The sequence below is a fragment of the Strix aluco genome, chromosome 1 (assembly GCF_031877795.1).
Source record: "Strix aluco isolate bStrAlu1 chromosome 1, bStrAlu1.hap1, whole genome shotgun sequence".
Classification (NCBI taxonomy): domain Eukaryota; kingdom Metazoa; phylum Chordata; class Aves; order Strigiformes; family Strigidae; genus Strix; species Strix aluco.
In genome coordinates, this window is record NC_133931.1 from 144213094 (window position 1) to 144235787 (window position 22694).

The window sequence follows — 22694 nt, forward strand, 5'->3', positions numbered from 1 at the left end:
CTAGAAGTAGTAAAATGATTCCGTCTTCTTGTATACCTCTAAATTTTGAATGCATTGTATCAGTCAGAAACAACTAGAGAGTAACTGTGCAAAATTCTTTGGAAGCAATCTTAAAAGCAAAGCTAATGTTTTACTGTCTAATGAATTATAATTAGGGTTTGATAAGGTAGAATATATTCATTATACTCTTATACAAAATGATGGTAACATCTTATCTTATATATTAGCTCTGTTCTCCTCTCCTCAAATGCTCTTCTGAAGAAGCAACACGGACACTTGATGGAAGTGATTTGGACATGTATCTCACAGAGACTGTAATCACAATTGGTTTTACCTGAAAAGAAGGGAATTTGCCTATTTGTTCTATCTTAGCAACTGTTTTGCCCTAAGGTTTATTTTTTGGAGGTTAATATTTCACGGACATAGAGTAGAGAGAGATAAAAGCTAAAATCTTGGCTTCATTGAGATCAGTGGGATCTTTGAAACAGTTTTCCCCCATTAAAAATGGAAATATGGGATGATCATTTGCAGAGGGGAGTGTGCAGCTGTGCAATGAAAGGGTGGAGTGGTTTCCCATGCAAATTTACAGCTCCTTGCTGCCTGACTCTAGATCTGAAATGAGGAGTTATCGGCAGTGACCAGGGACTGCTGCAGTGGGAGCCAACAGAGCAATCAGGGCACATGGTGATTTTCATTTAAAAATGCATTCCAGTGACAAAGAATGTAATTTCTCTTGTATAGTTTTTATCTTTTAATTGATGACCCTAAACTGTTCACTGTAACACACATTAGTAGGCATAAAACATAGACTTCAGTGTTAAAAGTTGTAATCTATTTATATCAGAAGGCTGTATATGCTCCAGTTCAGTACATTTTTTTTTGTTATTGTTTTTCAGTGTTTGGTGATTTCTTTGTAGTTCTTGCCTTTTGTTCTCCAGTATTTGTAGGTTTTGTGTGGTTTTAGATGGTTTAGTATCACCTGCTATTTCATGAGGTAGAGTTGTAGGTTTTGGAGAAGTATAAAGAAGATGTGGCATGTAATAAAGACATTGCCATCTTTTGTGCTTTCATTTAGAGCTCCAAAGTTTTTTAGTCAAGCCAGAAAAACATAAGTCAGCCTGAAACATAGCCCTTATAGATAAAGCACAGTTGACAGTGTCCTTTAGTTTACCCCAGAACTACTTATTACATATTCTCTTCCCTACTATCAGCATAACATTGATTACTCTCTTTGCTCACTAGCATGAGAGAGCTGAGTATGGTCTGGCCCTAAATGAGGTTCAAATACTCTTTAAACACAAAAAGGTGACGATGCGGGAGCAGATAAGCTTTTCTACCTTCACATTTCCCCAGGGAGTAACTAAAGTCCCTGAATTTGATACGTAACAACAGCTGAGAGAAGGTGGGCCTTTGTCCCATTCTTTCTGTTCTAACATCATCACCACTGGTCTATTGGAGAACCATTCCTGCTTTTAGGCATTCAGGGATGCTCTAAGAGATACTCCTCATCCATACTGCTTTGCACTTCCTGATGCAGTAGTTCAGAGTAAACCAGAAAGTTTTGGTCTACTTTTTAACTGGAAAAAAATGTTTGGCTGTTTTATAGAATAAACACTGTAGGTAATTAATGCATTAGAAAATGCAACTATTTTCGAACTTGTTGAAACACCAGACAGGATTTTGGTATGTTAAGTGTCTGGCATATAAGGAAAATCTAAGTAGTAGCATAGAATGAATCTGCAAATTATAGGGAGCAATGTGCCTGCTCAGTGAAGTGTGAGCACCAGACTGAGGGAAGACTGAGTTTCTGGTTGTCCAGTAAGATGAGATAATGTGTTTTACATCAAGTTATAAAGTATGACATCTACAGATGCTTAAATGCTTGTTTATGTTTATGCTGGTACTTGAGATCTTCCCAAATACAGGTAAATGAAACTCAATACAAATTCTTCCAGCATTTTTCAAAGTAGCCTAAAGGAGCTAGATATCCAATTCCTACTGTCTTTTCCAATGGGACTTGATTACTTAAGTGCTCTTTTTCCCATTGAAAAGTCTTCCTCTTAATTACGCTAATTGGTACTTTAAAACGTTTTCAAAGTCACAGAGCTATATCTAGATAATGTTAATTCAGAACCAGACAGAATTCATAAGGCTAAATTCTAGGAAGCTCCTTCTGACTACAAGGTATATTTATTTTTCTCTTCTACCCTGAGGGCAGAAATTAATTACTCAAGTCTGCCAGAGAATCTGCTGAGAGCTGTTACCTACAGAAACCAAAAAAGTAAAAGGCATTAGTCAATCGTGCTATCTCAAGACTATTTCCATTGGCTAATGAAAGTATTTACAGCCAACAGTATATTTTCTCTACCCCCAAATGGAAAAAGATGTAGTGCTGTCAACAAAAATCTAAGTATAGTTGATCTGGAAGATCTTGCAGCATTTTAAATACTTTGGCTGAAACCTCATCCTATATAATTTCTTCAAAAGGTCCTGATTAGGATCATCTCTAAAAACCAGAATAGAAATAAGAAGCTGTAAACATGTCCTTATCTACAAATCAGGGGAATATATTTATTAGGTTTTCACTCTCAGATATACATTTTCTGTTCCAAATCTCACGGTCCATCTCTAAAGAAAGTTTCCTAATAGTTTTTCTTTATATAGTGGACATTTTTTTTAGCAAATGTTAACAATTGCTAATAATTGCTAACTGCTAGTGTTGTAGCTCAGTGATAAGCCATTCATCTTGCTGATTGAGATCATTTGTCTGACCCTCAGTTATGCCATGGAACTGGGCACAGAGTGCTGAGCTCATCTCAAATACTGGTACCCTGGCAGAAGTTCTTGTAAGCAACTGTAAAATGCTAATATTGTATTTGGTAGTTTGGTAGTAGAATTATATTAAGAGATATTATAGGGACTTCTATTGTTTGATACAATGTAGGCATTTATTTTTTGTACTTTACCTTTATTAGCAGTAATGCATCCTTTAGGAGCAATGATTTTTCAGTAGGGTTGGGTGTTTTGTTTGATAACCTTGAACATAAAGTGTGTTGTAAAGGAGAAAACATCAATTAAAGAATGGAGTCATCCACCTTTTCTGGATAGCATTGAATATATATTAGTCTAAAAGTGAGGCCATATATGTTTTATATGAAGTTACAATAGGTAAATATTTTTTTGTTGTTGTTTGATAGCTGAAACTGAGGTAGAGAAACTTGCAGTCAGATGCAATATGACCATGAGGAACAATGAATGTGAAATTCATTCAGATAACAAAAGGCAGAAAAATGGGAATAAGAGGCTTTTAGAATGCGCTCAGGAAAGAGATTTTCTCCTAAGAGGCATTATTTCAGCATTCACACATAAGATACAAGTATTTAAAATAACTTATGTGTTTCAGCTTTACACTTCTTCATAGGACTAGAATATTTTCAAGAACTGTCACTGAACTTTATTATTGAATGAACATTAGATTTAGGTAGAATTTTTTAAACTCCATCTACTCTCTGCCAGAACTGGTATTGCTTCAGTTAGGCTTTTTTTTTTTTTTTTTTTTTTTGGTTTTGCTTTTCTTTCATTTTAAATAATTGGGAGCCACAAATATAAAATAGCTTCATGATTAATACTTTCTATCAAGGCAAAATCAAGTAGATATTCATATGCTTTCTTGTCTGTTGGCAAGGTAAACCAGCCCACTCAGTACAGCCATCTTATGACAATGCAGAACGCTGCATAGGGTCAGCAGGGTCATGGCTAGACCTTACGCTGTCATTACCCAGCCCTCCTGGCTTAGCTTTCTCTGTAGGAGAGCATGCAAGAGAGTATGGAGTTGAGGATGGCAGCAGCCATGGTCAACAAGTCTGCTGTAGGTGCTAAATTCCTACAGACTTTTTCTCCAACTTGATTGGAAGTCTTGGGACAGATACTTTAAATCTGCCCCCTAATTTTGCAGATATTCTGCACAAGGGGGTTTCCCCCAGTTCATACTTGGATTCATCCAAAATGAAGAAATGGATGCTGACTGAACTGGAGAGAGAATAAGCTTCATGAGGTGATTCAGTCTGTCAGGTCTCAACTTACAACAGGGGAACCCCCAACCAATGTTTCTAAAGTAAAACTCTGCCTACCAGGAATATTTTGGTTTGGCAGTTCTCCCTGAATATCCAGGAAAGATTCCCAGTCTCCCAAGCAAACTGCTTAACAGGCAAAACCGGGCATGCAAATGGATTTTTATCTCTTTTTTTTCCCCTATCTTGATTTTTATGAAGCATTGGGTTTATGCAATTCATTCAGGTTGTTTGTTTTCCTTTTCCAAAAGAGGAACTGCATGCTTTTCCCTGGTTTGTTGCTTTGGGGTCTTTTTGTTGGCTTGTTGTTGTTTTTTAAATATCTATGAGGCAGTAACTAATTCTACTTTCTCTAGCACACATAGACTCATTTAGCATAATGAAAGGAAAGATTAAATGAACAATTTAGAAAATACTTACTGAAGCATCTTTTGAAAATTAATTCTGGTTTGTAAGTTATGTTTAGTTATTTGAATCTTTTCTACTGTAAAAAGAAACATGTAAAAAGCTCTAAATATGTAATTATTATAACAATTTAGTCTTAGAGTCTCAAAAATCTTTCCAAACATTAATTAATGGAAAGAATCAAAATGATATTGCATTCTTGCTGCAGTGTTATTAGGTGATGATTTTTTCTTTTCAGTGCCTTAATGGATTTTGTGAATTATCTAATTAGACCTGTAATATGCAATTCAAAACCACTTGATTTCCATACAGAAATACAGTTCTTATCAGAAATAAAACAAATACTCCAGAGACACAATTCATAGCATGCTATATAAATTCCTACAGTTTAATGTTCTTTTATTCTTGGAAATGTGTGAAGAATGTGGTGTCTTCTAAATAATTTTTTTTTTTTTAGAATTATTTTGTTTTACGGAACGTGTAGTTTTCATGGTGTCAGTATTCCTTAATAGGTTTTTTTATGCTTTGTTTTTCAGGTTGGCTTCATGAGCTAGGAAAACGTATTGAGTCTCCTTACTATGAGAATAATACACTAGGAGGCCCATCAATCAGAAGTGCCTATATAGCTGCCCTATATTTCACCCTCAGCAGCCTCACCAGTGTTGGGTTTGGAAATGTTTCAGCTAATACTGATGCTGAAAAGATCTTCTCCATTTGCACAATGCTGATTGGGGGTAGGTACAAATGCTAAGCATCATGTAAAACGTTTTGGGAGGGTAAGGACAAGTAAAACAAGAGCTGAAATTTTGCTAAGTTTCTTTAAAAGAAAAAACACAACAGAAAGTTTAATTTAAAATGGCAAAAGAAGGAAATAATTTTATTGGCTTTACACTCTCTTAAGCAGACATATTTCTAACCTTTTGATCACTATGGCGACAAAAGACAGTTGTCCCCCAGTAAAATGCAAACTCACATTATTGTTGGTGAGTATGGCCCAGCTATGTGCCAGGGGATTTTGGTTACATGCCAGGCGCTTTTCCACTCAGACAGGTAATAGGTGCATGTTCAGCTCCAGTTCAGTCTCCATGGCATCCCTGGGAATGATGGCGACGAAAGGTGGGCAGCCCACAGGTGAATCTGGCTGTGAGCTGGTGCGTATCCTCATCTGAAAGACCGGACCAGAGAGAAGGCAACAGAGACAGGACAGAGCCAGGAGGACTGTTTGGTGGACCATAGGTGACTCTATCATGAATAAAAAGCAGTTTAATTATCACTAAGTAAATTTTACCACATCACTGCTTCAGATTAGAATCAAAATGCAATGTTTTTGTCATATTTGGAGCTCTTAGTAGTATTTTTATTTATGTTAATTACCTAGTCATACTGTTGGAGAAAGCCAAGTGCTCATTTATGGTCACCTCCTTTCTGCTGAGGCACCCAGGCACAACCAGACAGCTGGTGGCACCTGCAGAGTTTGGTAAATCAAGGCCACTAGAGAAAGTACCTGCAGCTCTCTCTTTACCTTCATCTTCCTCTCCCAAACAAATCAGTTGTCCTATGTCATATTGTGTACATCAAACAGCTCAAAGATGTCACAGTAGGTGTGAAGGGTAAAAGCAAATCACTGCTAGATCACTGCCCCACTCATTCTTTTTTTTATTGCTTGTCCAATTGTTCTGGAAATACTAGTAGGTATTTCTCCAGGGCTAGTCAGTAAGGCACTGGTTGTCAGCTTTGCAGAATAAATTTTTCTGGGAAAAAATAAATTGGCAACTTGACACTTGAAAGCCAGGAACACAATGAATGAATCGTAAACTATATATTTGCAGCATCAATGAATTATTGTCATTTTTCCCAGTCCTGAAAATGAGTGGCAATAATTGAATCATCCACGAATGATATCATTTTGATTTTGACAATGTCACAAAAACACAAGCAGCTCATTAATTGCTTTTGCTGGTAGCACAAAATTATAGTTTTAAATTACAATGTGACCTCTACATAAAATCTGTTGGAATGAAGGAAGGGGTTTTCATTTCTATCAAGAAATCAAGAGATATCCTGTGTAAGGCAATGATGAATATTTAATTCACTTTGATATGGCAGAGCTTTCACAAACTTAATAGTCCAGTTGTAGCAGTTTCTTTTTCATTTCTTATATTATTGAGTTATAGAACTAATATGCTTGTGCCCTGAAAAAATTGTGAAGAATTAGTCAACTGAATATAGTAAGAGGGAACTGAAAACTTAAAGGGAAAATTACTCATAGGCAAGCAGGTAGAAGAATGACTTCTACCAGATGACATTTGGGAGGGTCCGGTGAACAAGAGACATCCAGGTAAGAAAGCAGAACAGGTTGGTTTGCAGGTATTTTCTTCAGAAACTGTATTTTAGACACTCTTTAAGAAAATCAGGAGAGCAAGGAAACTTGAAGAAAGAGTTATCATCATACAGCACAGATTGGTGAGCACGCCTCAGAAAACTCTGTTAGAAATGGAAGTACTAGTTTGTATACTTTAGGGCATAATACATTTTCATTTCTTAAAACATGTTTTGATGGATAGTTTTGACTGATATTTAATTTTAAAAATCACTAGTAGAAAGTGATGTCTTGAGAAAAATCAAGGTTTTTTACAGTTTTTAGAATAAGCCATTACTTTACGAAATTTCAGGTGTAATGGACAGTGTGATTTAGTTTATTAGTAGTTTGTCTGTACCTCTTTAATGTCACTGTCACTGCAAGTTGAAAGAATGAAGTGAATTTATTGCAACCTTAAAGAAATTTGAAGCTGGGAAAAAAAAAAAAAAAAAAAGGTGTTAATTTAACAGATAACATAATATTCTTGTTTGATTTTTACTTGCCTCTTGGTTTTAATTTTTATTTTGCATGAATTTTAAATTACAATTTAAGACAAGTAATATTGTGAAGATAAAACATCTTATTCTATACAGTATTTCTTCTTCAAGTTGGAAAGAAAAGTTACTTGTTAAAATAACCAGAATTCCTAGCATACCCAGTGTCTGTAAAATATTAATCAAATCTGTCCTCCTGCAGATGACCATACCCTGTGCTGTCTTGTATTCTTCATATTTTTTGAGCAAAGAATGTGCAGTTTTGTATTTATGAGACTGGAGGCCCATTCTAGTAGCTCAAGTCCTTTCTGGTATCAGAGGTGTTCCTCTGTTCCCCCTAAGCAACAAAAATGTAATTTAAAATATCCATTAAAATCAAGGCCACTTTATGAAATACAGTTCCTAGAAGTTTTTAACTTGTCCTACTTGGTTTTATAGGATTGGATTAATGGATTTCTTACAGAAAGTAGGGTGGGTCTGTCATTATTTGATAAAGAAATCTAATGCCTATCACAGCCAGGAACAACTTGTCATCATCAGTAGGAGCTGTCTTCCAATGTACATATGCAAAGACAGATTCTCCCATAATAATAAAATTCTTGATGATCTTTGTGACTACAATCATGTCATAGAGACCTCTACACTGTCCAGCTCCTAACCTTGGACCCTGTTGGGAGATTTATCACATGTGATTTTTACATATGTATCAATACTCCAACTAATGCTTTATACCCCCTCCCTCCCGCTTTTTAAATTATCACATCCTCAAAGAGGCTACAGTATCTTTTTAGTCTATTTAGCTGAATTTTTTCAGCCCTAGCTGCCATATTTCTTATTATAATATCCTGTATCTAGCATTATACCAGTCCCTCACATTTTGTTGTCCAAGGTTCTGACATTAATGACTTAACAATTCACTGCACCATCAGGAACAACACCTGGTTAATCCAGCTGATTATTCTTAGAAATACATTTCCAATTATGTTTACTTTTTTTCTAATATTCATATCTGAGCCTTTTCTTTCTGCCTTGCTTTTCATTTACCTTCCTTTACTAATGGACTTGCAGTGACTTAATCATACCATTGGATCACCTCTATAGGGATGCATACTGTACTGTGAAACTACATCACACTGCAGTGCTTTATCTGTTTTTTTGAACTCCCTTCACAATAAAGACATAGATATTATCACTAGCTCCTTTGGGTTTTACTCACCCTGTAAAAATTTTCAACACTCCAAACTAAAGAATTTTCTGCCTGTTTTTATCATGTAAAAACATTACTAACCACCAAAACGCATGCTTTCCTCCTACTGTTCCCCCTTGTCTCTCTTCATTCACACTGGACTTCTGTAAATTGCTATACACGGTCAACATCTTGTTTCTCTTGTTTATAAACCAATTTCTTTGCCACTCTGAGGAGTGAGTCTGCTTTCTTTCAAGAACTATAAAGATAGATGTCCCTTAAGAGCAGTAATCAAGCTCTTTAATAGTTTTTTCAATAAACAATTTGTAAATGTGTGTACTATATACCTCAGATCAATACCACATGACAGACAATCTAGCAGTGATTTTTCCCACTGATAATCAGCAAGAACATTTCTGCACAGACAAACCCAAACGACCTGTATCTGTAAGCATTTCTTCAATTTTGCTTCTGGTCTTTTTATTCCCAAGCCGGTCTCTAATTGTAGACAAGCTCCAGGATGTCAGAGCTTTCTGATAAACAATTTCACACCACATTCGACCTTCTCAAGCAATATAAGAAATTAGCTTGTCAGTTTGAATGTATCTTTTTTTTAACCTGAATTTCTGCTTTACAATGGGTTTTTTCTGTCTTTTCTTTTTAACATCTTATTCCCCAGAATATGATACATCTCTAAATGTTTGCAATCTCATTCCACTACATATGGTCCCCATCAGTAACTTTTTATTTATATGATTTCTCTGAAATTTATTACATTCTATGTAGTTGCTAACTGATCGTTTCAGTCTAGTTTACATACTGATTAATAGTTTCTCATTATTTCCTGAACATGCCTGCCTACATATGTTCATCTGTTTTCCTTTTTCTTAGACTATGAAATTAATTTGACTTGGGCATTCTTTTGCTTCATACCCTGACTAGATAGCATAAGTCGTAGTTATACCCTGTCCTATGACTGTGACTGCTAGTGACACAAAAAATAGAAATGAATAATCATATGAACACTACTTTATATTACTCGTGGAGCCTTATATTCAAAAGCTTTCTTTTATCTCTCAATCAGCAAACTGGTTTTCTGTGAAGATCCTGTTTATTTTCTGTGTTATGTTTTAATGATCAACAAGTCACTCCACACTGCACATAATTTCTGTCCTCCCTAGCTCTGATGCATGCCTTGGTGTTTGGCAATGTGACTGCCATAATTCAGAGGATGTACTCCAGATGGTCCCTTTATCACACAAGAACCAAGGATCTGAAGGACTTTATACGTGTCCATCACCTGCCACAGCAGCTAAAGCAAAGGATGCTTGAATATTTCCAAACCACGTGGTCTGTCAATAATGGAATTGATTCCAATGAGGTAACCAAACCAGGGAGGTTGTATGTTTGATGGTTTTGACTATGGACTTAGAGTCAGGGAGGGGGGTAGTTTTCCATTTGTGATGCTGCATTGTGTGTGAAGTTACATATAAAAAAGAGCATGCTTAAAAATAAAGCTGCGTTATCCCAGGAAGAGAGCATACTGTTGAAAAATCTGGTTTAGAACATCATATCATATATTAAAAATTCAAAGTCCTCCATAATTCTGAAATGCTGAAGAAGCATTCATCAGAAACCTTTTGGATGATGCCAGCAGAAACACCCTAGTGAGCAGTTTTGCCTTTCACCAAAAAAAAATCTACTGGGTTTTTTCAGTCTTTTTTAAAGGAGGCACTTCTTTACTGCCCTTTCCTACCTCCTTCATTTTCTTTTATTCTTTGCAATACTGTAAACAAGTGGTTTAGCCTGAATTTTTTTATTATTCATTTCCCTATATTTTTTTTAAAATATTGCAGAATGTAACACGAGTGAATTCAAAAGACAGACTTCTGGTTGTGTCTTTGCTTGTTTGTTTTAAATGACTTATCCAGGTTATATATTACTATACTCCATAAGAAAAAACGGCTTCTCTCAGCTGGAGTGTTATTTGAAAGAACCGTTCCCTTCAGAGTTCTTGTTATATATGCCATTATAAAACTCAGTGGCCTCTAAAGATAATGTGGAAATAAGCAGAAAGATTTGGGTTTGAGAACATTCTTTTCCTGATAAATTCTTTTTGTGGTGTGCACAGCACAAAGAATGAGATTTTCACCAGCATCCTAGCAACACAAGTAGTCTAGTAAGATTTACAAAGGTACAAAAGCCACTTAGATGTCAAAGCTTTCCCAGATTTGGTTAAGGATCACCTTCAGCTTCTGTACCTTTAGCTGCACTGAAAGTGAGTGACTGTCGTACTACAACAGCAACCTCTGGAGAGACCATCAGTATTTCATGATTTGCCTTCCATCCACAAACTGCCTCGTCTAAGTTCACTTGGTCAAGTGTTTGCTGATTGCATTGCTCAGATGCCAGATCCCCTCTAACTACAAAGAAAACTATGATTGTGGGCCTGCAGCTTGCACGGTTCAGAGCACCATTAAACATTATTTTTTTAAAAAAGCTCCACCTGAAATTTTTGTGGTGCCTTGACAAAAGGAAAGATGATTTGATCAGTTACATGTCTTCTCTCAATTTTGCCATCCTGCAGCAGATCTTCTGTAAAACTTATATAGATATCATTACGTGTTGGCTAGGCTGCATTTCCCTGAAATTAAGATAAAGGAAAAATAGGAAGACTTTACAGTCTTTTAGTTTCTATAGTTTCTCCCACTAAACATGCACCTTGTCTCCATTCCTTTTCCACATCTCCTTCACTGTCCAATTGCATCATCAAAAAAAGAACAAAAAACCCACAAAAAAAAAGATCTTAGAAATTTTTCTGAGTTATTCCTCTTCCAGTGGTTTTACCACAGAAGAAGTAGTAATATACACAAACAGCCTACTGTGTTCTAACAGCTGAGAAGAACTTGTGCATTAGGGAGAATTCCTATACACAGTGGTGTCGAAGTTTTTCCCTTGTTTTTGTATAAAGGCATATTTTAATTCATGTTTTTCCTGGAATTTATCAGTGTTTTATCAGCATAAAGAGTTATTAAGACATAGCACATGTCTCATCAAAGGAAAATCTTTGCATCAGTATGACATGTGCAGCACTACTAAATCGGATCACTTCTGCAAAAGAGGAAACAAATTATTTTACACTTTTTCTCTTTTTCACCCCTTTGTCTCTTTTTTTGGACAGCTTTTAAAAGACTTCCCAGATGAGCTACGTTCAGACATCACCATGCACTTGAACAAGGAGATTTTTCAGCTCTCTCTTTTTGAGTGTGCCAGCCGTGGTTGCCTCAGGTCTCTGTCTCTGCATATCAAAACCTCCTTCTGTGCTCCCGGGGAATACCTCCTCCGTCAGGGAGATGCCCTGCAAGCGATCTACTTTGTGTGCTCAGGTTCCATGGAAGTCCTGAAGGACAGCACGGTGCTGGCGATTCTTGGTATGCTCCTAATCATAGCTTCAAAGAAAAAGAATGGTCCTCCAATGTAGGAGGACCTTCACTACTAACTGATGAGAGTCTGATGAGAAATAATTTGTTCTGATTTTAATCTGTTTTTCATACTCTATGGACATCCCTGATTTTATTTTTTTTTTAGTTAAAACTTTCTTATCTTTTGCCCTAAGGAGATTTCAATTGCTAAAGTGTTAGCTGTGCAATATTTCACTTATATCCTGGTTTTCTTATATTTAATCTCTCTCCTTTGCATGTAAGGAGGTACTTGCTAGCTTTTGATACAAATTGCTGCTTTCAACTAAATTTGATGACAGTATTGATGCCTCAGAGGTTATTAGTTCCTAAATCTTCCACGAAAATTAGTGGCCAGGCAGTGCTCCCACTAATGCTCCCAAATGAAAGAAAGCAATGTGAGCCTACTCTCATTCTTTGAGGCATGTATATTAACACCCCTTGCAGGACATCTATGTGATGAAAACCAAGCATTATTGGCTCTGCTCCCCCCAGAGTTACTTCTTGACACTAATTGGTGCTGCCAGCAGTCATCTAGTATATTAGAACAGAGAAAGGCCAGAAGTTCTGTTCTAATAAATTTTGATTATTTGTTTGCTAGATGACTGCTTTGACTTATCTAGGGTTAAGCATCTCTATCTGTAAATTTCAGTGATTGGCCTCAATCTAATGCCTATGAAACAGATTCCCTTTATCTTCAGCTAAAGTATGATTAGACTTGTCTGAGTTAATGCTTATAAAGTATTTTGGTAAAGTAAAATATAAAATTTTGCTCTAAGCGTAAAGAATTATTTTATTATGATTTTAATACCTCTTTAGATTTAAATGTATTGTTCTTTCTAATAACTTTTAATGTTCTTATAAAGCAGAGTTAAAAAGAACATTTCCTTTTTTCTTTCCTTCCTGTTTTGTAGGATTGCACTAGACTGTTGATAATGCAAGCTTCTGGTCTTCTGTAATTGAATTTCCTTTATTTTACCAGCATGCATTTGATTGGTCTTTTTTTAGAATATAAATGTGATACATGTCCTATTTGTTTCATAACTCCTTAATTCCATTAGATTGACAGCCCACATCACTCTATCACTCATTTGTAATTAGGAAGTTTTTGAATGCCTCGATTTTATTATATCAGATAGCAAAGCTATAAAATATGGCTTAGAAAAAGCCTAAGCTTAAATATAGCAAAAGGTCAAGAGCTGCCCCCATTGGAATTATGATTTCATTAATGATTCCATTTTCAGGTACTTCTGAAAATGTTAATGAAAGCACATCGTGTAATGGTGACAACGAAAACAAGAAGAGAGAGATTCATGGATTTCTGAGAAAAGTTAATGAAATTGTAATGCAAAAACATAAACATAATACAATGAAATAATGTTTCATTATGGTGGATGGGTGCTTCACCATTTAAACCTAATTAACACCAAAAGAAGGTGAATGCATCAAACCTGTAGGTCCCTATGAGAAACTGTGTTACTGATGTGATGTAAATCCAAGAGAGCAGTTTTTTTCCCTGACAATGCTGGGTTACTTACAGTTCCCAGACCATTATTTTATAATTCTGTCATGATTATAATTCTAGTGGATTAGTTTTTGTTTACTGAACCATTCTCACTAACAAGCAATACAGCAAAAATACAATGAAATGCTCTGATTAAATACAGCTGTTTGGTTCCCCTTGAGACTATTACTTGATATCTAATAATGATGGTTAGAATATCTTTTATAGGAAAATATGTTTTAATATAAGTTATGTACCATTTCAGTATACATCTTAGATTTATTTAAAAATATTAGCCATAAGTGATTTAAAAGATATCTATAAAAATAAATTTATAACTTTGACCACACGTCCCAGATATATTAGCAAATAGATGTGTCTGCATAAACATTTATAAGTGACTTTATTCTCCAATGAAAAAGAAAGAGCTACTAAGAATAACTTACATGATTCTGTTTATGTAACAAATGTTGATATTCAAGGTCCAATAATTTTACTGCTGCTGTAATTCTACATGAAACTTCAGTTTACTACCTACAGCCTTTGTTACATGATTTTCGTTTGGAAAGAAACATACATTAGCATTACCAGATCAATTGCAGTGTCTTTCAGGATGACATCATTTCATCAAACACTGTAACTACAATCAAATACAACTCTAACATTTTTTCTGAATTATTTATGCATTATTGATACTAATGCCTTAGGTTCATATGCCTAAAAAGTTTCTAATTAAGATGTTTAAAGATCGGTTTTGGCATATTTGAAATATTTTTTCTCTTGTCCATATTTACACAGCCAGCAACAGATTAACATTGCCAGCTCTCTACTCAGTATAATAAAAGAAATCTAAATTTACTAATTTTACTAAAAGTAAATTAATGCTTAGCTTCACATTGTATTTGATTATGTAAGAATTGCATCATTTCAAGAGCAGTGACAAATGTTATTGCCATCTATCAGATTTATCTTTCCCTAAACTAATACGAGTTCTCATTTATACCGATTGCAATTTTTAAGAAACCCCAAAGTAGCATGAATGTATGTATATTACTAGCATAAAATAAAATCCCTCCCTATTCTGGGTTTATGATAAGCTCTTTTGAGAAAGTTGTTCAAGATCCTTGTAAATAGAACAAATTACAAGTAGTATTTTCAAGTATAAAATTGTCTTATTTAAGCAGCTTTGGGTATAGTTGGCTGCTTAGTTTAACTTACCCTTCAATTTCACCATTTCCTGCGTAATATTCGGTTGGAATCACATGCTGGGTTGATTTTCAGATTTTACAGTCTTATTAATCACAGGATAATGTAAGTTTGGAAGGGACCTCTGGAAGCCAGCTAACTTAAACCTGCTTAAAGCTAATTTAGCTCAGCTTCCTCAGGGCCACATCCAGGCAAATTTTTAACATCTCCAAGGATGGCGATTCCACAGCCTCTCTGGGCAACCTGTTTGACCAGCCTCCCGGTGACTTTCATTTCCTGATTTCTAATCACAATTTATTTTGTTACAACTTGTGCCCAGTACATTCTGTCGCACTGTACACCCTGAAGAGGAGTTTAGCTCTGTTTTCTCTACACTTTTTCCCTAGGTTATTGAAGGCAGTAATAATACCCTTCCTTTGCTTTCTCTTCTTAAGGCGGAACAATATGCAGTTTTTTCAGCCTTTCCTTGTAGATTATGTTCTCCAGTCCCTGCTCATCTTAGTGGCCTCTTCTGGACTCACTCTACTATGTCAATATTCTGTTTTGTACTGGGAAGCCCAAAACTGGACACAGTACTCCAGCTGTGGTATGAGAAGCGACATATAGGTGGAAAGAGTCACTTCCTGGGACTTGCTGATGCTCTTGTTAATGCTGCACAAGAGGTTCTTGGACTTTTTTGCTGCAAAGGCACATTGTTGGCTCACGTTCAGCTTGTTGTTCACAAGGACCCCGAGGTCCTTTCCCAGAGACCTGCCTTCCAGCTGGTCAGTCCTCAGCCCATACAGTTGCAGGGACGATTTCCATCTCAGGTGCAGGCCTTGGCATTTGTTTTTGTTGAGGTTCCTGTTAGTCCTTTTCTCATTCATTGAAGTCCCTCTGAATAGCAGCTTTGCCCTTAAGCATATCAACCACTCTCCCTAATTTGATGTTGCCCATAAACTTGCCAAGAATGCACTCCATCACACTGTCTGGGTCTTTAACAAAGACCATCTGCCTTAAATTTTGGGGAAGACCTCTCCTTCAATGACTGCTTTATACCTCAGATCAGATGTTTGTGAAAGCTTCTCATTATACAATTTTTGTGCTTTTAAATATATGGTCAGTTGTGGGTTTTAATACATTCAGTATTCCAAGGCACTCTTGCCCATAAATGAAAATATAATAGCTTAAGAATTCATTCTTTTCTCTTGGGAGAAGTGCCATTGAGCTACACATGTATTAATAGCCATTACAACTAAGATATATTATGAAGTGTAGCTATAATGTTTGCTTTTTGAAAAACAAAGTCTCACCTGCTATTAATTACCAGTGTAAATCTTAATTTTATGCGTATTTACTTGATTGCTCCCTTAAATCAGGTAGTTACCTGTCTGGAAATTAGTCTTTGTACCTTCAATTAATTACATATAAGATTGCACCTGCAAAAAAAAAAAAAAAAAAAAAAAAGACAGCTTTTAGTCAAAGATCCTTTAGAATGTTATTAATTAAACAATACAGTGGTAACAATGGGATTTAAGATTTAGCAATTATGTTGAAATAGAGTTATGATTCAAAAAAGGAGTAAAGAATTTGTGCTTTGAAGATGATTATTTTCATGTTTTCTTTTAGGTAAAGGAGATTTAATTGGAGCAAACCTATCCATTAGGGATCAAGTTATTAAAACAAATGCAGATGTTAAAGCTCTAACGTACTGTGACCTCCAATGCATTATCCTCAAAGGCCTCTTTGAAGTGCTTGACCTTTACCCAGAGTATGCTCACAAGTTTGTTGAAGATATACAGCATGATCTCACATACAATCTAAGAGAAGGCCATGAAAGTGATGTAAGTATCTTTAAAGGTCTCTGCAGCTCTTGTTAACTTTAAGATGTTTCTCATACTTTAGCCAGTTCTCATAATTTTGCTACAGTAAAGAAATACACAGATTATGTTAAAAGGACCACTCATTCAATTTGTTTGATAATTCAGTCATTCATAATGCATAATTCAAAAATTCAACAATTCATAAACATGAATTGTTTATCAACTGATCAGATCATAAACAGTGAGCATGTTCTCTGCTTCTCATTTTTCCATAGAAAACATCACCTATGAGAGAACATTCTTATTTAATATTTTGTTATTTTTATACTTTTTCTAGAAGCTTGTGTGCCAGCCTAATGAACATTAATTTCATAGATCACTGATTATTACTTCGTTGTTAAGAATGTCGTCACACACATTCAAAATGAGAAACAATTGTTTTTCATCACACTAACTAAAATGTGTTTTTCCATTTAAATGAGCAGTTTAATGTGAACAAGAAATTCCAGATAAAGCATTGACACAAGACTTCAGTATAGACTTACCAAAGTGCTTTTACTGATATTATGTAGTAATATATATATTCAGATTTTAATAATGAAAAGCTTTATGACAGCTTTCTTTTTCCGACTTAACCGTATGAGTGTATGAAGATAGTGATAGCCAAACTTTTAGGTTGGTATTTAACAGTTCAGGTATTTGTCCTTGTATTGTGCTTCTCCTTATACACAGAGAGAAGTAACATTGAAAACACACTATCAAGTCAGGAGATGAATGTACAGCCAAGGAAGCGTAAAGGGCAAAAAAGGTTATCTGTTTGGGCAGACACCACAAAGAGCTGCAGAGTTTAAAAACTCCATACCCTGTGTGGCTGTTGTCCTCTGTGTAGTGTAGGTAAGCACTCACTAGAGTGGCCTGTTGCTTGGCTGGTTTGTGAGAAGAAGTGTCAATGGATGCCCTGTGTGCACACCACTCCAGCACTATGTCTTCCCTGCTCATGCCCACTCATGTGTCCTTTTTCAGCTCAAACACCCAGTGAACACAAGATATAGGCTGATTTTTCTATAAAAAGCTTCTCACTAGGTGTACTTTGGCACCAGTGTTTCCACAGCAATGCTCTATAAACAACTGCAGTAGAAAGGTGTAAAGATATAAATGCAAACTTGTAGAAAGGAAAACTATCAGGGCATCTCATTTGTTTGCCTCTTGCAATGTCCCCAGACTTCCTGCTGCTGAAGACAGCAGCTGAGAGAGTACACATCTGTTCTGAGAACATGAAGATTAGTTTTATAACCAACACATTTTCCTTGGGGGGGAATGCTTAATCTGAAAAGGAGTATAACTCCATGTAAAGATAGGGTCTGAAGCTGATTGCATGCTCCTCTCCATTTTTGTTATGGACCCTGGTGAACCACCACAATGTATTGCTTCATGCTTTTCTGTATGACAAATCTGAGGATCACCATCTCAGCTGCATACACATTCAGCTTTTATAAAATCAGGGACAACTCTTCCCAATTAAAGTCAGCTGGGTGATGTACAGACTCTCCTGCTGGGAGCAAATCTACACCAGCCTCAAAGGTGAGTGTGCAGACAGGAAAAGAACATCCTCACACACACTGTGGAGGATGGGGTTTAAAGCAGTGCAGGACATATCCAAGCACCTTTTCTGCTTTAAAGAGGAAAATATTTACAGCATTTGTGAATACACACTGTACTGTCATGGTATAATCCATTATCTTAAAATTAAAAGGAAAAAAAAAAAAAAAGATCCTGACACTGAGTACCATTCAATGTCACAGGCAAATATCAAGAACCCAAGACAGATTATCATAGTGTCACTTTCTCTACATCCTTGGGTTAACTATGCCCTCCACTAGTATTTCTCTTGCAGCAGAACCAACTTCAGTCATGTGTCTCTCATTTCTTATCCAATTATTTTATTTATCAATAAGGATAAAGAGCAGGAATAAAGTGGCCAAAAAGAAGGCTCAACAAATGAGAGAAGATATCTATGTCAGTAGGAAGTGTGCCTGGTCAACCACTCTCTCTGCTTCACCCAGAAACTACCATGTCTTCATGAATATAATTTGCAAGCAGAAATAATTTCAGAGTTATCTGGTGGTTTACTCTCATAGAATAGTAAGAATATTTTCAGAAGTACAGTTTGTGGGTATGAAAATATGAACATTAAATTTTTTTTTTTTTTTAATACAGCATTATTTCTTGGGAATGGTGCTATGGGAGAGTTTGACAGCTGTGACACTGTATCTTGATCTCTCTCTTCCTAAGACAGGGAGATTTTATTTTTGCAAGTGTCTATGACTTCTGCAGCTTTATGGAAATTTTGGGTTTGGAGAGCTCTTCCATAGTTAAACAGGAGATTGATTCATTTGAATAAGTCAGTTTCTCACTCTCTTTTTCCTTGGATGTTTTAAATAACTGCAAATTTGCAATTGAATATGAATTTAATGCTTCTGAAAATGGATCAGCAGCAGTATTTAGGGTCAGGTGAAGTGAAATAGCATTCATTTCCCCACTATGACTTGTCAAGTGCCTTTCAGTTTAGGGTCAGGTAAAACTACAGATTGAAATAGCATGAATTTCTCTACTTGCCAGGTGCCTTTCAGTCCTGACTTAGATTATTGCATTTTCAGTCTACCAAAACTGCCTTAGGTTGTAGATATCCTAACACTTTAAGCCAGCATTAAAAAAGCGAAGCTGCAGAAAGATGCAGTCCTGATGATCCATTATCCCCTTCCTTGTGCTGTTTGAACTGTTCATTGCACACAAAACTGAATGAGAGATTTGAACTGAATTAAAATTAAGTGGATCAAAAAGGGCCAAAAGTCATCAAGAGTTTCCTGATCCCGGAGTGTCAAAGTTGGATACTTAAGCACTAGATCATGTAACTACCCTACCCACACAGAAATCTCTAGGAAAACTTTCAAAATTTGTTTTTCTGGTTCATTTGCAAGTCTAAAAGCATATATAATGATGTGCTCCATCTACATTAAAATCCAAGTAAGGTGTAATGGTGGAAAAGGCTCCAGGACTTCCATAGCCATGCCACTTTTCAGTAAACAAGGAGGATCTGTAATGAGATTTCCCAGTAACAAGTAGAAACTGTAGCTGTTTATAGCTGGTTACAAAAAGATTGAAAGTGTTGCTTAAGCAATCTTGGAAGAAAAACTCAGGAGATTTTAAGTACAGGAGCTGGCAATCATGTAACTATTTCAACCTCTAATGAGTAACAGATAGAGAAACGCAAAGACACAAAACCAGGGAAATAAAGCTTCGGTGGTTCCTCATGACAGCTCTAAACCCAGCAATCATTAAGTGATTTATGATTATAACCATTAATGTGTGAGCAATCACACTGGCAGTGCTATTATGCCATCTTTTTATATATTCCTATCACAGTGAGATGTGAATTAGGAAAAAAAGTCTTTACATTGATTATATATATACATTCTGTCCTTTGCTTTCTTGGCTGCATTTTGCTCAAGAAACTTGTAACTGTTTTTGTAAATGTAGTCAATTATTTGAGGACAGTTAGAAAAAGATAATTTGTAGCTGGAGTTGTGACATTAAAACAATTCAGCCATTCAGGTGTTTCAACCACTTTTTCTAGATCTGTGACTATGATGTCATAGCCATTAAAGAGTTTGCTAAGTGACACAGGTTTTGACACTCGCCTCACCCAGCCTATATGATTTTGCACTATATACAGGCTGCATATATACCAGGCAGTGGGAGAGTCAGATATCTGGTTTGATAAAGCTAGGCACTCATAAGAAGGTTCTTACAACACATAATACAATTATATGAGAAAAAAGAAAATTATTTTGCTATCCACTAGTCCTGGAAAATGTACTATTTTATATATTTAGAGAGAAGTAGCAGATGTTCATAACTCTGAATTATCCTATGAGAAACTCAGAATAGGTAAATATTTGCACAATATCTTTGTGGGCTTGGTAACAGTTTATTGTTTCTGATTATTTCTTGTGTCCACGCAGAAATGTCTAGAGTGTAGACATCATTATTCAGCAAAAAAAACCCAAGGGTTGGTTACAGCCAGACTGATACAAAGAACAGGAGGCCTCCTTGATATCTATGCCATCCCTCAAGTTGTAATGAAGTCCCAAAGGAAGATAAGACCCATGCAGGCACTATCTTTGACTCATTAGAGCTCTATCAATACCTGTCATTTTCAAAAAGAAAAGTTTATATGACTGAAGATTCAAAAATCTGTGTTTGTAGACAGGACTTGTAATTAATAAGAATCTACTTTTCCTTTTGTAGCCTTAAAAGTAGTGTTCTGACTCCTACAAGAACTTCCCTTCCCCCAAAGGAGAAGCTACTCTTTAAAATTAAAATACTCTGTCTCTGAAGCAGGGGGGAGGACTGCTTCCTTCAGTGCATCTGCAGTGTAAATGAAACATAATGATAAAGATTGCACAAGAAAAGTAGTAGATTCTTCCTCCAGTTGGGAACACTGAGTCTTACTGTAGCTTAGCCAGGCTCCTCGATAATAAAATAAATAGAGAAATTTTAAAAGGCAACCAAGAAGCCATAAAAAACAAAGAATATTTTTTTTTCCCCCAGAAAGACATTGTCTGACAAAACAGGGCTTAATTCTTGTCCTTTAGAGAGGCTGGTGTTTAGAATTTATTAAATTTTAATGATTGAGTTGTGGGGGGTTTTAATATAATAAAGATCAGGTTGCTATTAGCAATACTAAATAAATTACAAGGGATGCTCCTCATCTTCTACTGGGAAACCTGAAAACTGGCCAAACCAATTGTTCTTAAAGGTGAAAAATGCTCTAAGCTCTGGAGCATAAAACAGAGAGCACAGTTTGGGAAGAAAAATATCTACAAATTCTAATCTAAAATATGCTGAGTGTTCTGGTTCATTCCAGCTAAGCATTAAACAAGTATTTTAAGGCCATAATGTAATTCCACCTTATTTCTTTTTAATTGGTTTATTTCTATACTTTAATCTTTCTTTGTGCCAACTGGTGGTATTGCTCCTGTAGGCAGAAAAAATGCCTACAGGAATTTTTGAATGCAGCACAAAATTCAGCTGAAAGTCTGCCTAGCCACTGTCTGTTTTTCAGCTAGTAGATTATGTATTTGACATACATTTATTCTTGCCTCTTTAGTCATGCTTTTTCTAAATATTCTAATATAGGTCTGTTGAATTTATGAATGCTGCTTTCCAATATAGTAATAACTCAGAAGGAATTCTATCTGTTACATATTTGATTATCTATTATGAATCAGCAATGGAAATAGCATGACATTTCTGATTTTTTTAATGCATCTTTATTGTCTGCTTAATAAATAGTATTTTGCATTAAAGAAACAAATCAAAGTCATCCTATTTGCAATTCTATAGATATTAAGGAAAAAATAAGCATTTTTTTTAAAATAGTTGCTTTTAATTTTGGAAAGTGTTGTAAGATAAGAAAACCTGATAGAAACTTCAGTCACATAATTACTTATTGATGTGTTTAACTTTCAGAGCCAAAAAAATGTTATATCTTGGGTATTACCTATGTTTTTATAATAAAACCTATGCACTGAAAAAATTAATTTCCAAACCAGCTCTTACTACACTGCTACACTTAGTCACAATTCCTCTACCCCAGCCTAGATCATAGCTCATCATGTACACTGCAGGACAATCAGAGATTGCAAAATATTTTTCATAATAAATAATTTCCATAGAAGATTTCCCAAATAATTCCAACCACCTTTTTAATAGAGAAGAGGGTTTTGCCACGTTACCCAGCAGCTGTGTAGAAAAAAGTGGCTTACCTTAGAAAAGTTAAAAAGCTCCACTATATCACTTCAAGTGGGGTTGGATAACTATGAGGAAAACTTGTCATTTTTAAACAAACTTATATGCAGTTAAGCACCCACCTTTGTCAACAGGTCATCTGGCAGAAGATCGTGTACTATTACTGCAGCTGTAACTCACTGGTGTTTATTGTCTGTGGCACAGTAGGTATAAATTCTGCAAAACAGGAGACCATCAGTCGATGACAATTTTTGTGTTTCTACAAGAATTACTACAACAGGTGGAATATAGAAATGAATAAATCACCTAAAGTAACATAAGTCTAACACTTTATCTGCATGATTATTCTGAAAACAAAACAAAACACCTTAGATTCCCATTCATCATCTTTTTCTTTAG

General features: G+C 35.7%; 1 protein-coding gene and 1 long non-coding RNA gene across 3 annotated transcripts in view; one reads left to right on the forward strand and one right to left on the reverse strand.

The window, feature by feature from the left end:
* The window catches only part of KCNH8 (potassium voltage-gated channel subfamily H member 8), a 193422-nt gene that overhangs the window by 140696 nt on the left and 30032 nt on the right, over positions 1-22694 (forward strand). For both annotated transcript variants that reach the window (XM_074838629.1, XM_074838637.1), the window contains 4 exons: positions 5012-5209; positions 9696-9895; positions 11696-11945; positions 16291-16505. In XM_074838629.1, coding sequence (XP_074694730.1) covers positions 5012-5209; positions 9696-9895; positions 11696-11945; positions 16291-16505 — 863 coding nt within the window. The remainder of the gene's footprint in view (positions 1-5011; positions 5210-9695; positions 9896-11695; positions 11946-16290; positions 16506-22694) is intronic.
* Positions 5619-22694, reverse strand: part of LOC141929337 (uncharacterized) — a 36196-nt gene continuing 19120 nt past the window's right edge. Inside the window, exons 2-5 of the long non-coding RNA XR_012625001.1 lie at positions 22418-22511; positions 16049-16100; positions 7193-7264; positions 5619-5717 (exon numbers count right to left, since the gene is read on the reverse strand). This is a non-coding gene — a long non-coding RNA (uncharacterized LOC141929337). The remainder of the gene's footprint in view (positions 5718-7192; positions 7265-16048; positions 16101-22417; positions 22512-22694) is intronic.